We start from the raw sequence: 13,445 nt of genomic DNA, 5'->3' as shown, positions 1-13,445 counted from the left end.
TCAACTACTGAGCCACATCGGCTCTCTGAGTTGGTTTTTTCGTTTGTTTTGCTTAATGTTTGTTGTGTATTTTTACATGGGACACCAGGAACCAAACCTGGGGCCTCCTGTGTGAGAGGCAGGTGCTCAACTGCTTGAGCTACATCTGCTCCCTATGTTTTTGTTTGTTTGTTTGTTTTTGGTTATGACTTTTTAAAAAAAATACTCCACCCCCTGAGATGACTCCCTCATTTGTCTGTTCATTGTTTCCCACTCATCTACTTGCTGTGTCTGCTCATTATGTCCGCTCATTGTTTGCTCGTCTTTTTTAGGAGGCACCGGAAATGGTATCCGGGACCTCCCGTGTGGGAAACAGGTGCCCAACTACTTGAGCCACATCTGTTGCCTTCTCAATTGCATCTGTTCGTCCTCTTTAGGAGGCACTGGGAACTGAACCCGGAACCTCCCATGTGGGAGATGGACGCCCAGCTGTTTGAGCCATATCTGCCCCCCTTTGTATGCATTTTTGATGAACCTTTGGTTGTCTTCAGATTTTGGCTTCTGTGACTAATGCTGCTGTAAACACTGGTGTACAGCCATCTATTTGTGACCTTGTTTTCACTCTCCTTGGTTATGTACCTAGAAGTGGAATTGCTGGGTCATTATGGTAATTCTATATTCAATTTTTTAAAAAATTGCCGTATTTCCACAGTGGCTGCACTATTTTACATTCCCACTAATAATGCATTGGAATTCCAATTTCTTTGCATCCTCTCCAGCACTTATTATTTTCCATTTTTTTAATAATAGCCATCCTTGTGGGTATGAAGTGGTATCTCATTGTAGTTTTAATTTGTATTTTACTCTTGGTTAATTGCGTAGAGCATCTTTTCATGTGTCTATTGGCCTTTTGTACATCTTCTTTGAAGAAATGTGTATTCAAATCTTCTGTCCATTTATTTAATTGGGTTGTTTTTCTTTGTTGTTGCATTGTAAAAATTCTTTATATTTAGGATATTAAACCCTTATCAAAAATATGATTTGACACTGTTTTCTCCCATTTTGTGGGTTATCTTTTCACTTTCTTGATAATTTCATTCAGTGCACAAAAGTTTTCATTTTGATGAAATCAGATTTATCTATTATTTCTCTTTTGCTTCTACTTTTGGTGTCATATCTAAGAATTCATTGCTGAAATCTAGGTCTTGAAGATTTGCCTTTATGTTATCTTCTAAGAGTTTTATAGTTTTAGCTCTTTTTTTGATAAATAATAACAAATTTGTGAATATACAAATGATACATTAAGTAAAGTATGTTTTGAGTAGTCATTTGAATCACAGTTTTAGCTCTTATATGTACATATTTTGAGTTGATTTTTGTGTATGGTATGAGGTAGGGGTCTAACTTCATTCTTCTGCATGTGAATATCTAGGTTCCCAACACCATTTATTAAAGAGGCTGCTCTTTCCTTACTGCATGTACTTAGCATCCTTGTCAAAAATCAGTTGGCCATAGATTTGTGGATCTAATTCTGAACTTTTAATTCTGTTCCACTGATATATTTGTCTGTCTTATGCCACTACCACAATGTTGTTTTGGTGGGTTTTTTTTAAGTTTTTATTTCCTTCCCCTGAGATGGCTCCTTTGTCCATCTGCTTGCTTTCTCTGCTCATTTTGTCTGTTTGTTGTCTGCTCACCTTCTTTAGGAGGCACCGGGAACCCAACCCAGGACCTCCCATCTAGGAGTCTGGTGCCCAACTGCTTGTACCACATTCGTTCCCACTACCTCACTATTTTGATAACTGTTGCTTTGTAATTTAATTTGAAGTCAGGAAGTGGGTCCTCCAGCCCTGTTCTTTTTCTTGTTTTAGAATATTCATGGTGCCTTGTAATTCTTTATGAATTTGAAGATTGGTTTTTCCATCTGTGCAAAAACTCTTGTTGGAATTTTAATAGGCATTGCATTAAATTTGTATATTGTTTTCAGTAATATTGACATATTAACAGTGTTAACTCTTAAAATCCATGAATCTGGGGTGTCTTGCCATTTAAATATCTAATTTCTTTCAGTAGTGTTCTGTATTTTTCAGGGTATTAGTCTTTCGTATCCTTAGTTAATTTTGTTCTTTTGGTTGTTAATGTTAAATGAATTGTTAATTTCCTCTTTGGATTGTTCATTGCTAGTGTATGAGAACACAATTGTTTTCTTGTTTTTGTATGTTTCTATATTAATAAGTATCCTGCCACTTGGCTGAACTCATTTATTAGCTCTAATAGTTTTCTTGTGGAGTCCTTTGGATTTTCGATATGTAAGACCATGTTATCTGCAAAGAGAGATATTTTGTTTCTTTTATTCTAATTTGGATACCTTTTCTTAATTTTTCTTGCCTGATTTGTGAAAGTAGTTACCCTTTTCTGGTTCTTGTTCTTAGGAGAAAAGTTTTTCATCATTGAGTGTGAAATTAGCTGTGGGCTTTTCATAAATTGCCTTTATCATATTGAGAAAGTTCCTTTCTATTCCAACTTTTCCTAAATATTTATCAAGAAAGGGTGCTGAATTTTGCCAAATGCCTTTTGTTTATCTATTGAGGTAATGTATTTTTTTCCCTTCATTTTGTTTAAGTAGTGTATTACATTGATTGGTTTTTGTATGTGAATCCTACTTGGTCATGGTGTATAATCTTTTTAATATGCCATTGGATTCGGTTTGCTAGTATTTTTTAAAGGAGTTTTATGTATATATATCCATAAGATAAATTGGTCTATAATTGTCTTTTCTTGTAATGACGTTACCAGACTTTTATATGAAAGTAATAGTGGCCTCATAGAATGCATTAGAAAGTGTTCCCTCCTCTAGTGTTCCTTCCTCTTTGGAAGAGTTTGTGTAGGATTGGTATTAATTCTTCTTTAAATGTGACGCTATCTAATTGTGGAACTGTATTTGGTGGAAGGTTGTTGATTATAGATTAAATCTTATGTGTAGGTTTGTCAGTGTTTTCTATTTCTTCTTCAGTTAGTTGGAGTTATTGATGTATTTCTAGGAATTTTTGCATTCCTTCTAGATTATTTGTTGGCATAAAGTTCATAATATTCTTTCATCATCCTTTTTATTTCTGTAAGATCATTAGCGATATCCATGTTTTCCTTTCTGATTTTAGTTATTTGCATCTTTTTACCTGAAAGTCCCCAAACTTTTAAACTAGAAAGGAATCTAGGATTTGTGAATAGAAAGGCTGTAGATGACTTAGTCCTATATTTTTGTTGCATCGATAATAGTTTAGTTAGCATTACAAAGCTTGGTTATTAGGCATCACTAATCATGAAACATCTTTTTATTTTCACTGCACTGTGGTAAAATTGATTCCATATTATTTACCACCTATAACCTTAGTCAAATTGTCAGCTTTCCTCTTTTTTCCACTAGCATTACCTTTCACCTAGATTAATGATTATATAATTATCTGATATATTTTCTGACATAGAAAGGACAATAACTCTGTAGATACTTAAGTAATTGAATGAATCCTGCATCTTTCCCACTTTTCCCTGCTCATATTTAAATTAGTTTCTGAGTCCTGTTTCATGTTTTTAATTCCTTAGAACATCTGCTGTGTTTATTCTTTTTTCTAGTTATTATAATCATCCTCACCATAATAGTTCTACATATTGTGATTACCTCCTACTTTTACAGTTTATATACTATTCATACCAGCTAAGATGGCTACCAAATTCATCTTTATAATGCCATTTTGATCATATTACTTTGTGCTAACAAATCTTTGGTATCTGTCAATGTTTGATTACAAATGCTTCAGAAAGGTGCATAATAGCTTCATAAAATTGGCCCTACTACCTATTCAGTCTTCTCCCTTACTCTTTATTATCATATCCTTATTCCTGTCAGCACACTGTTTTCCATACTTCTCTTCTTGAATCATTGTTCTAATCCTTTCCGGTCATCCACCAAAATTATACCCTTTATTTTATTCTCACAATATTTATTGAGGGGGAAGGGGAGAGAAATAAATAAATAAATCTTTAAAAAAGAGATATTTATTGTGTATCACCTACCTTGAGTCAGTGCTATATGATAAAGCCTTTCTTTACTACTTTAGTTGTTTTCTTCTTTCTACAAAATCTTAGTGTCATAGATTTTTTTTTTTGAAATATAAATCTCCATGAGCTTTTTATGTAGTTTGTAACCCTCTTTGTTTTTTGTGATTTTTTTTTCCCAACAGAACACACTCCAAGTGAACCCCAAATCATTGTGGTGCCAGTTCCTGTACCAGTGTTTGTCCCCATACCTCTTCATCTTTATACTCAGTATGCACCAGTCCCCTTTGGAATTCCAGTTCCAGTGAGTAATCATTTAAAGATTGAGGCTACTTTAGGATTGTTATCAATCAAAATTTTACAGCTCCTTCGAGAAATTTTTCAGTTATTGGTAAAATATACCTGACTATGGTTGGTTATTATCATATTAATTAATATGGAGTATAAAGGAGTGCTCAGATTGTATCTTCTTAAAGAAGGCTTTTTTAAAAAGCTGCATACACGGGAAGCGGATTTGGCCCAACGGATAGGGCATCCGCCTACCACATGGGAGGTCCAAGGTTCAAACCTAGGGCCTCCTGACCTGTGTAATGAGCTGGCCCACGCACAGTGCTGATGCGCACAAGTAGTGCTGTGCCACACACTCAGGGGTGTCCCCCGCATAGGGGAGCCCCACGTGCAAGGAGCGTGCCCCATAAGGAGAGCCACCCAGCACAAAAAAAGTGCAGCCTGCCCAGGAATGGCATCGCACACACAGAGAGCTGATGCAGCAAGATGATGCAACAAAACGAGACACAGATTCCGGGTGCTGCTGACAAGAATACAAATGAACACAGAGCAGACAACTTGGGGAGAAGGGGGGACAGGAGAGAGAAATAAATAAATCTTAAAAACAAAAAAGCTGCATACACAATAAGACCACTGGAAGTGAAAAAGATCAGAAGCTGTGTGTGTTAGAATCCTGATTCTGTCAAAGGGTGAAAAGAGGAATAGTATGACTTACATGATTCTCAGTTTTTCTTAAAGGAAAATATATTCATTTTTTTCAGAGGAAATGTATTTTTTCCATGGTACTGAATTGAATTTTTAAGGGAAGCCGGTGTGTAAAATGCTAAACAATAAATAAAGGGAAAAACAAAAACATAAAAGTGTGTTAGAGAATTTTTTTTTTAGAGGATGTAGGGACACATTGTGTTGAGTCTATAAAAGCATGTACTAAATTTTTATTTAAATGGCTCTAGTCATGTTTAAAAAAAGCTGGATTTTAATCAGCAATAAAAATATTTTGAATTTTTAAAATTATTTTAGTACATAAACCATCTCACAAATAATAGTTTGAAGATAAAACCTATTGTCTAGGGAAGTGGATGTGGCACAAGCAATTGAGCTCCCGCCTATCATGCGGGAGGTCTTAGGTTCAGTTCTTGGTGCCTCCTACAGAAGACAAGCAAGCCAGTGAGCTGGCACGATGGGTAGGTGTGATGAGCAAACACAATAAGGTGATGCAACAAGGAGACACACAAAAAAGAGGAAAGACAGTGAGAGACACAACAAAGCAGGAAGCTGAGGTGGCTCAAGTGATTGAGTGCCTCTCTCCCACATGGGAGATCCCAGGTTGTGTTCCTGGTGCCTCCTGAAGAGAAGACGAGCAGACACCGAGAGTGCACAATTAATGGATACAGAGCAGACAATAAGCACAAACAACAAGGGGGGGGTGTGGATAAATAAATTAAGTAAATCTTTAAAAAAAAAACAGGAAGAATTGCCTATGAAACTCCTTATCCTAACCTGGCTTTTTCAGATGCCTGTCCCCATGTTTGTTCCATCTTCACTGGATAATGAAGATAAAGTCACTGAGAGTATTGAAGACATTAAGGAAAAGCTTCCCACACATCCATTTGAAGCTGATCTTCTCGAGATGGCAGAAATAATTGCAGAAGATGAAGAGAAGGAGAAGACTCTATCCCAAGGAGGTTGGTATCATTTTTAAAAGCAAAGAAAGAAAAAACACACGTACAGGTTTATAGGTGACCCAACTAATTTTAAATACAGGGAATTTTTACTTATATTTTATTGTGTTATTTTTAGAAGGTACTGGGGGTTGAACCTCGGGCCTTTGTATATGAGAGGCAGGTGCTCAACCATCAAGCTACATCTGCTCTTCTCAGGGTGTTTTTAAAGACTTTGTCATGTTTAAATACCAAGCCTGCAGGTTTGTTAAACTTAATTCCTCTGAAAGCTTTTACCCTTTTTATAAAGGAAAACTCAGTTTCTGTATCCAGTATAATTTTTAGTTGTTAATGAGTCCAGAAAAATAACATACAAGTCCAAGTTTCATTATCATTTTCTAGTTTTATCCCTATATTCAAAGCTGTGATCCACAGATAAAAATTCCTATTTATAACAACCAGCATGCTGGTAAAGGGTAAATAGCACCTTAGCATAGAAACCATTTGGCTTGAAATAACCTATAGATATGTTTCATTCTATTGGTGTGGAATAATGGTAATAACAATAGTTAACATTTTTGTGTGCTTATCATGCTTTAGGCATCGTCCTAAGTGCATTGCCTCATTTAATCTTCACAAAACCCTATGAGGGGGTACTGTTTACTTGAGAGTCCCCATCTGGAATGTAGCATAAGATGCCTGCCCTGGTTATGCAATCAAAAAGTGATGGAAACAGAACTTGAATCCAGTTCTGTCAGACTCCACAGTACATATTAACTAGAACTCAGTAATATATATTTTAGGAAGATTTCTAGCCTAAATTAGCTTCTCCCTGATATTTGTATATCGGAAAAGATAATCATAGGAAGAGGTAGAGAAAATGGCATTAAAATACTTGGAGTATGTAGGTACATATTTTGCAAAGACTTTTATATATCACTGATGAGCCAAGATATTCTTTTTTTTAATCTTTTTTAACAATTTTCCCTTTTTCTCAGTCATGGCTTTTAGAAAGCTAGCCACTGGACTTTGATTTTGCACAATAAATGCTAGATGGATTTATGAAAGCTGTAGCATTTGAAGAAACTGCTGTCATCTTTTCTATCGAGTTGCCAATAAGTTTTAAAAACTCGTATTTTTAGAAATAGGTAAAAGCTTATTCTGTTAATATCCCAGTGTTTTTTTATCTCATTTTGTTCTTTAATTTCATAATTCTGGAGTTTAATGTCTTAGAATGTTGTCTTACGCTTGATGTTCTATCTAGTGATATTATATTTAGTTTGAAAGTTCATACAATAACCAATAACAAACCTCATCTGAGGCTTCTCCATTCACATCAACAGTTAACATTTATCAATTGCCACTATTAAAATGTTGTGACTTCACTTTTGCCTACAATCGAGTCAGAGAGAAAAATTTCAGAACTAAGCTTGAAGACAGATCACTGTAATCATTGCAGAATAGGTGAAATCAAATAGTTTGGAAACATTAGAAACACAGAAGATGGATAAATGAAGTGGGTAACTTATCTTTGATTTCAGGGAAAAGGAATAGTTTTCCTGAAGAAATGTTTTTTTAAAGCTCCCTTTTTATACTTTGAATCCTTGAAGTTCTTTTTAAAAGCAGTACATTTTAATTAATAGAATTGTTTTATTTATTTCCATGTGCTGTTTTCTCACTTAACATATATTTATGTTCTGAGTCTACTGACCTTTTAGTGCAGTGGTAAAAATTAAAACAATTTTAAGCAGATTTGTTAATCTGTGAATAAATTTATCTGTAGGTATGTACATATGATAGAAAAGAATTTCAAGTAGCACAGGAGTGTAAAATCAAAAGGTCTCTCTTGCTATGACGACCTTCTTAACTACCACCTAGAGGTGTAACCATTGTTAGCAGTAATAATTTGTTTAACTACATTTACCTCTAATGTCTAATCTATTTAATAAATAGTTCTTTCTGCATATAAAGGCTGTTTATTTAGAACTCCATAGTATTATTCGTGTATATAGTTGAGTCATTTTGTTTGAAATATGACTTGTTTTGTGTATGTATATAAATTGTTGTCCTACATGCTTTTCTTCTTCTTTAGGATCCCAAACTTCAGAACAGGAACTCTTTCTTGACACCAAGATATTTGAAAAAGGTTTGTAATTGTAAATATATTTTGGATTTTAGAAATACTACCCTATGTTAGTAATAGAAACCAATACAGTAGACTCTTGGCATACTTGGTTTTAATTTTTGTAAAGGACATCAAATATCTATAATGAGTGTTCATTTGTAATAAGAATAAAAGCCATCTCAAATATTGATTTTAAGGATTAAATGAGATAATGCTTTTAAGTGTTTAGCAAATAGAGTGCCTTCCAAATCAGAATCCACTTCTTTGAGCTGATGAACAAATTACTTTGTGCTCTAGTATACCTAGGTAATTGTCTAACAGCCACATCTCAGATTTGGTATTCAGGAATTCAGAAAAGTTTCTGAACATGTCAAGACTTTGTCTCATTTATTTTCTATGAATTTCAGACCAAGGAAGTACATACAGTGGTGATCTTGAATCAGAGGCAGTATCTACTCCACATAGCTGGGAAGAAGAGCTGAATCATTATGCCTTAAAGTCAAATGCTGTGCAAGAGGCTGATTCAGAATTGAAACAGTTCTCAAAAGGGGAAACTGAACAGGATCTGGAAGCAGATTTCCCATCAGGTTTGTGCAACATAGTCATTCTGCTCAAACTCTCTTAGATTTTCAAAGATTGGTTCATGTCTCAAATGACATTATTAAGCAGTTATAATGTGTTGTAGATAATAATCTAGGGTACAAATGGTTCCTGCCTTTGAAATTCTTAATTTGTACCATATTGTTCTTATAATTGGTAAATTTGGTTTTTCAAAACTTTTTTTACCTTTCCTACAATAAACATATAAGAGGTTTTCTTGATTCTTTTATTTTTAAAGATTTATTTTATTTCTCTCCCCTTCCCCTTTCTCCCCTCCCCTCTCTCCCCCTCCCCTCTCTTTCCCTCCCCTGCCCCCCAGTTCTCTGTTCTCTGTGTCCTTTGCTGCGTATTCTTCTTTGTCGCTTCTGTTGTTGTCAGTGGCACAGGAATCTGTGTTTCTTTTTGTTGAGTCATCTTGCTGTGTCAACTCTCCATGTGTGCAGCGCCATTCCCAGGCAGGCTGCACTTTCTTTCGCCCTGGGCGCCTTTCCTTATGGGGCGCATTCCTTGCGCGTGGGGCTCCCCTACGCAGGGGCATCCCTGCGTGGCACGGCACTCCTTGCGTGCATCAGCACTGCACCAGCTCCACATGGGTCAAGGAGGCCCCGGGTTTGAACCACGGACCTCCCATGTGGTAGGCGGACACCCTATCCACTGGGCCAAGTCTGCTTCCCTCTTGATTCTTAATGAAGCTGTTTAAATGACACAACCTTTGTATATAAGTGAAATTCTTATTTTATTACAAGCAGACTAATGAATATGCTAATAATTATGTGATATACTCCCCCCTCTCTGGCCATCTAAGTCTGACTTATTTACCTCACTTTGTGCTTTCTGTTGATTATTATAGAATCCTTTGACCCACTTAATAAAGGACAGGGAATCCAGGCACGTTCCCGAACAAGACGACGACACAGAGATGGCTTCCCCCAGCCCAGACGAAGAGTAAGCAGCTTAATTTTTCCTTTCCTTCATTCTGACACTGTTTCTTAGTTTCTGCTATTTGCAAAAACACTATGTAACAGCCAGGGTCGGGGAGTTCCAGGTGTTATTTTGCAACCTTGTAGGCATGAAACATGACTTTTATTTCACTTTTCTTCCAGTAGGGACTTTTTCTTTTATTTCTTTATTTGAAGTTTAAGAGGGTTTGTTTTTTTTTTTAACTTTAAAAATCTTTTATAACCCTTTGTTGTTAAAATCTTTTATATAGTTTTTTAATAGACTTTTCTCATTTTTTCAGTCTCTTTTTAACTTCTTTTACATACTATAAAAATGAAGTTCACTATTTTATGTAGCATAATATAATAGTGATGTTCACATGGACTGTTTCATGTTGACAGGGCTTTCTGTTTCCAAAGTTAAAAGAATTGTAGCCCTTAAAAAAAATTAAGCTCTACTGAGGTATGAATACATTTAAAAATTCATAAATTTTAAGTGTACAATTTGGTAGACTTTGACAGATGTATTCAGTATGTAACTATTACCACAATCATGATATAGAACACTTACATTGTGCTAAAAAATTCCCCTGTGACCTTTTGCAGTCAGTATTCATCTCTGGTCATCCTGACAATCATTGCTCTTCTTTGCCTCTTCTGAAATTTCATGTCCATGAAATCATATAATCATAGTTTTATGAAGTGTCTGGCTTCTTTTACTTTGCATAATTTTTTGAAATTCATCTATCAGTAGCTCATTCCTTTTTATTTCTGGTAACGTTTCATTGTGTGGACAAACTACAATTAAACTATTGAACAGTTGAGGGAAATTTGGGTTGGTATATAAATCTTTGTATGAACATGTTTTTATTTCTCTTGAGAAAAAGTTCTAGGAATGAAATTGCTAGGCTTCATGGTATATTTTCAACTTTATGAGAAACTGCCAAACTGTTTTCCAAAGTGGGTGTACCAATTTGCATACCCTCCAACAATGTGTGAGCATTCCATCTGCTCCATGACTTTGTTAACACTTGGTTTTATCAGTTTTTAATTTTAGTCATTCTAGTGGATATGTAATGGAATCTCATTGTAGTTTAAAGATGATGTTGAGCCTCTTTTTATATGCATATTTGCCAACTGTGTATCATCTTTGGTAAAGTGTTCCTATTCTTCGCACATTATTATTATTATTAAGGGGTTTGCAGAATAGTCATGCATAAAATACAGAGTTCCCATATACCACCCCTATTAATGCCTTGCATTGATGTGGTACACTTGTTAAAATTGATGAAAACACATGTTTATAATTGAATTGTTAACTATAGTCCAGTGAACTTAAGGTTCACTGTGCTGTCCAGTTCCATGGATTTTTCCAAAAAAATGTTTATTCTAGCACCATAAATGCTAGAAAATAAATGAATTTTTCCTTTTAACCACATTCAGATAATTTCCATCATTCCAAATAGGAACCCTGTACATTTTCATCCTTAACTCCCTATTCCCTTATCCCCACCCTGTCCCTTGGTTAACCAATATTCTAGATTCTTACTCTTTGAGTTAACTTATTCTCTTTCATATCAGTGAGATCATACAATATTTGTCTGGTTGTGTTGGGCTTTTTTCACTCAGCATGATGTCTTTCTGTGCTACTGCGTGTATCAGAATTTCATTCCTTTTTTGGCTGAATAATACTCCTTTGTGTATATATAGCACATTTAGTTCAATCCATTTATTGATTGATGGATAGCTTCCATCTTTCCTCAGTTGTGATTATTGCCACTATGAACATGGGTGTGCAATTGTTTGGGCCCCTGCTTTCAGTTCTTTTGGGTATATACCTAGAAGTAGGGATTGCTGGGTCGTTTGGTATTTCTGTACTTTACTTTCTGAGGAACTGCCAAACTGTCTTCCACAGCAGCTGTACCATAGATTCCCACCAGAATTGAATGAGTGTTTCTGTTTCTAACTTCCTCTGCAACACTTTGTAATTTTCTGTATTTTTTTTTTAAATAATCACCTTTCCTAGTGGGTATAAAAATATATCTCATTGTGGTTTTGATTTGTCTTACCCTGATGGATAATGATTTTGACCGTCTTTCATGTGCTTTTTGACATTTTCTTTGGAGAGATGTCTATTGAAGTCTTGCCCATTTTTTTAATTGGATTGTTTGACTTTCTACTGTTGAGTTTTAAATATTCTATATATTAAACCCTTCTTGGATATGTGGATTCCAAACATTTTCTCTCATTCTGTAGGTTGTTTTACTTCCATGATAAAGTTCTTTGAAGCACAGTTTTTAATTTTGATGAGGTTCATTTAAAGTGTTTAAAGCAGGTTAAGCCTTTGCCCCAGGATGGTTGCCTCAGTTGTTTCTTACACTATTTATATCTATTGTGTCAAACTGAGTTTGCCTGGTGGGCAAGTTCTGAGATGGGAGAGACTCAGGAGAGGAGTTCCCCAAGTCAGTGTTTACCAGTCAGAACAAGGCCTTAGACCCACAAAGGGGGTGCAAATCAGCTCCAAACTGTCCTGCAGAGGGAGTGAGATGAGGGTGGGGCCAGAAAGGTCCCAGTTTCCCAAAGCTGAACTTTCTTGACTTGCCCAGCAAATACAGAGGAAGCAAAGTATCTTTAAATCTCCTCTGCTGCCATTTTTTCCAGGGTAGGTTAGAACAATGTCCACCCCCAAAGCCAGGCCCTTTGCAATCCAAAAGTCACTAATAAAAAGCCAAGATCATTGACGGGGACTCTGCCCACCTTGGATCTTGTAAGCTTGAGGTAGTTATGCCCCTTCTCTGGCACTATTGTGCTGTTCCTGAGTTGGACCCCAAAGTGGGGTATAGCGAGAGTAGGGCTGGATATTGGTAACTGCCATGCAGAGAAAACAGTTCAGAGAGAGCAGTTTACTGGTCTCTTCAATGTAATTTACTAGCCTCTTTCCTGGATGCTTTACAGTGTTCTGCAGGACTCTGCTGGACTCCAGAGATTCAAAATGGTGTATTTAGTCAGTTTCTGTCTGTTAATAGTTGTGCTGGTAGAGGGACTGATTCCTGGACTTCCTACTCTGCCATCTTCTCACATATACAATTTTTATTGGGTTGGTTCATATTTTTTTTTGTTGTTGTTGTCTTGTTGAGTTGTAAGTGTTCTTTATTCTGGATACTAGTCATTTATCAACTATGAGCTTTGCAGATATTTTCTCCTGTTACGTGATTTTTTTTTCTTTTTTCTTTAATTGTGTCATTTGAAGAACAGAAGATTGTAATTTTGTGAAAGTCCAATTTTTATTCTTTCGTGGTTGTGCTTTTTAGTATCCCATCTAGAAATAGTTACCTAGCCCATGGTAATTAAGATACTCTCTTATGCTTACTTCTAGATGTTTTATAATTTTATTGTGTGTTTGTCTGTGACCCACTTAGTAACTTGTATCTGGTTGAGATGTAAGGGTCAAGGTTCATGTTTTTGTATATGAATATCCAGTCGTTCCAGCACCACTTATGGGAAAGACTCCTTTCCCCAATGAAATTATATTGACACTTTTGTTAAAAGTAATTTGACCATATATGTATCTATCTATTAACTCTGTTAATAAATTCTGTTCCATTAATCTGTATATATAGAGAGATTTATATCCTTTCTCCTACTGTCTTTTATTTCCAGATGAAATAAACTTTATTTTTTTTATTTTTAACTTCTTTTTTTTTTAAAATACATACATCACAAAAAATGCCTAGTGTCTTGATGTCTGTAACTTTACAGTGAATTTTGAAATCAGAAGTAAATCCTTCTGATTTGCATTTC

General features: G+C 35.5%; 2 protein-coding genes across 6 annotated transcripts in view; one reads left to right on the top strand and one right to left on the bottom strand.

Annotated features, from left to right (window-relative positions):
- Nucleotides 1–13,445, bottom strand: part of KIAA0319L (KIAA0319 like) — a 249,023-nt gene that overhangs the window by 93,251 nt on the left and 142,327 nt on the right. The gene's annotated exons all lie outside the window — the stretch shown is intronic.
- ZMYM4 (zinc finger MYM-type containing 4) overlaps nucleotides 1–13,445 on the top strand; it is a 199,677-nt gene that overhangs the window by 163,331 nt on the left and 22,901 nt on the right. For all 4 annotated transcript variants that reach the window (XM_004472218.3, XM_012530540.4, XM_058303901.2 and 1 more), the window contains exons 19-23: nucleotides 4,218–4,336; nucleotides 5,834–6,005; nucleotides 8,074–8,127; nucleotides 8,514–8,693; nucleotides 9,557–9,651. In XM_004472218.3, coding sequence (XP_004472275.1) covers nucleotides 4,218–4,336; nucleotides 5,834–6,005; nucleotides 8,074–8,127; nucleotides 8,514–8,693; nucleotides 9,557–9,651 — 620 coding nt within the window. The remainder of the gene's footprint in view (nucleotides 1–4,217; nucleotides 4,337–5,833; nucleotides 6,006–8,073; nucleotides 8,128–8,513; nucleotides 8,694–9,556; nucleotides 9,652–13,445) is intronic.

Source organism: Dasypus novemcinctus, chromosome 9 (assembly GCF_030445035.2).
Source record: "Dasypus novemcinctus isolate mDasNov1 chromosome 9, mDasNov1.1.hap2, whole genome shotgun sequence".
NCBI classification, from domain to species: domain Eukaryota; kingdom Metazoa; phylum Chordata; class Mammalia; order Cingulata; family Dasypodidae; genus Dasypus; species Dasypus novemcinctus.
Note: the sequence above shows the minus strand (reverse complement) of the source record. Positions and strands in the feature narration are given on the sequence as shown.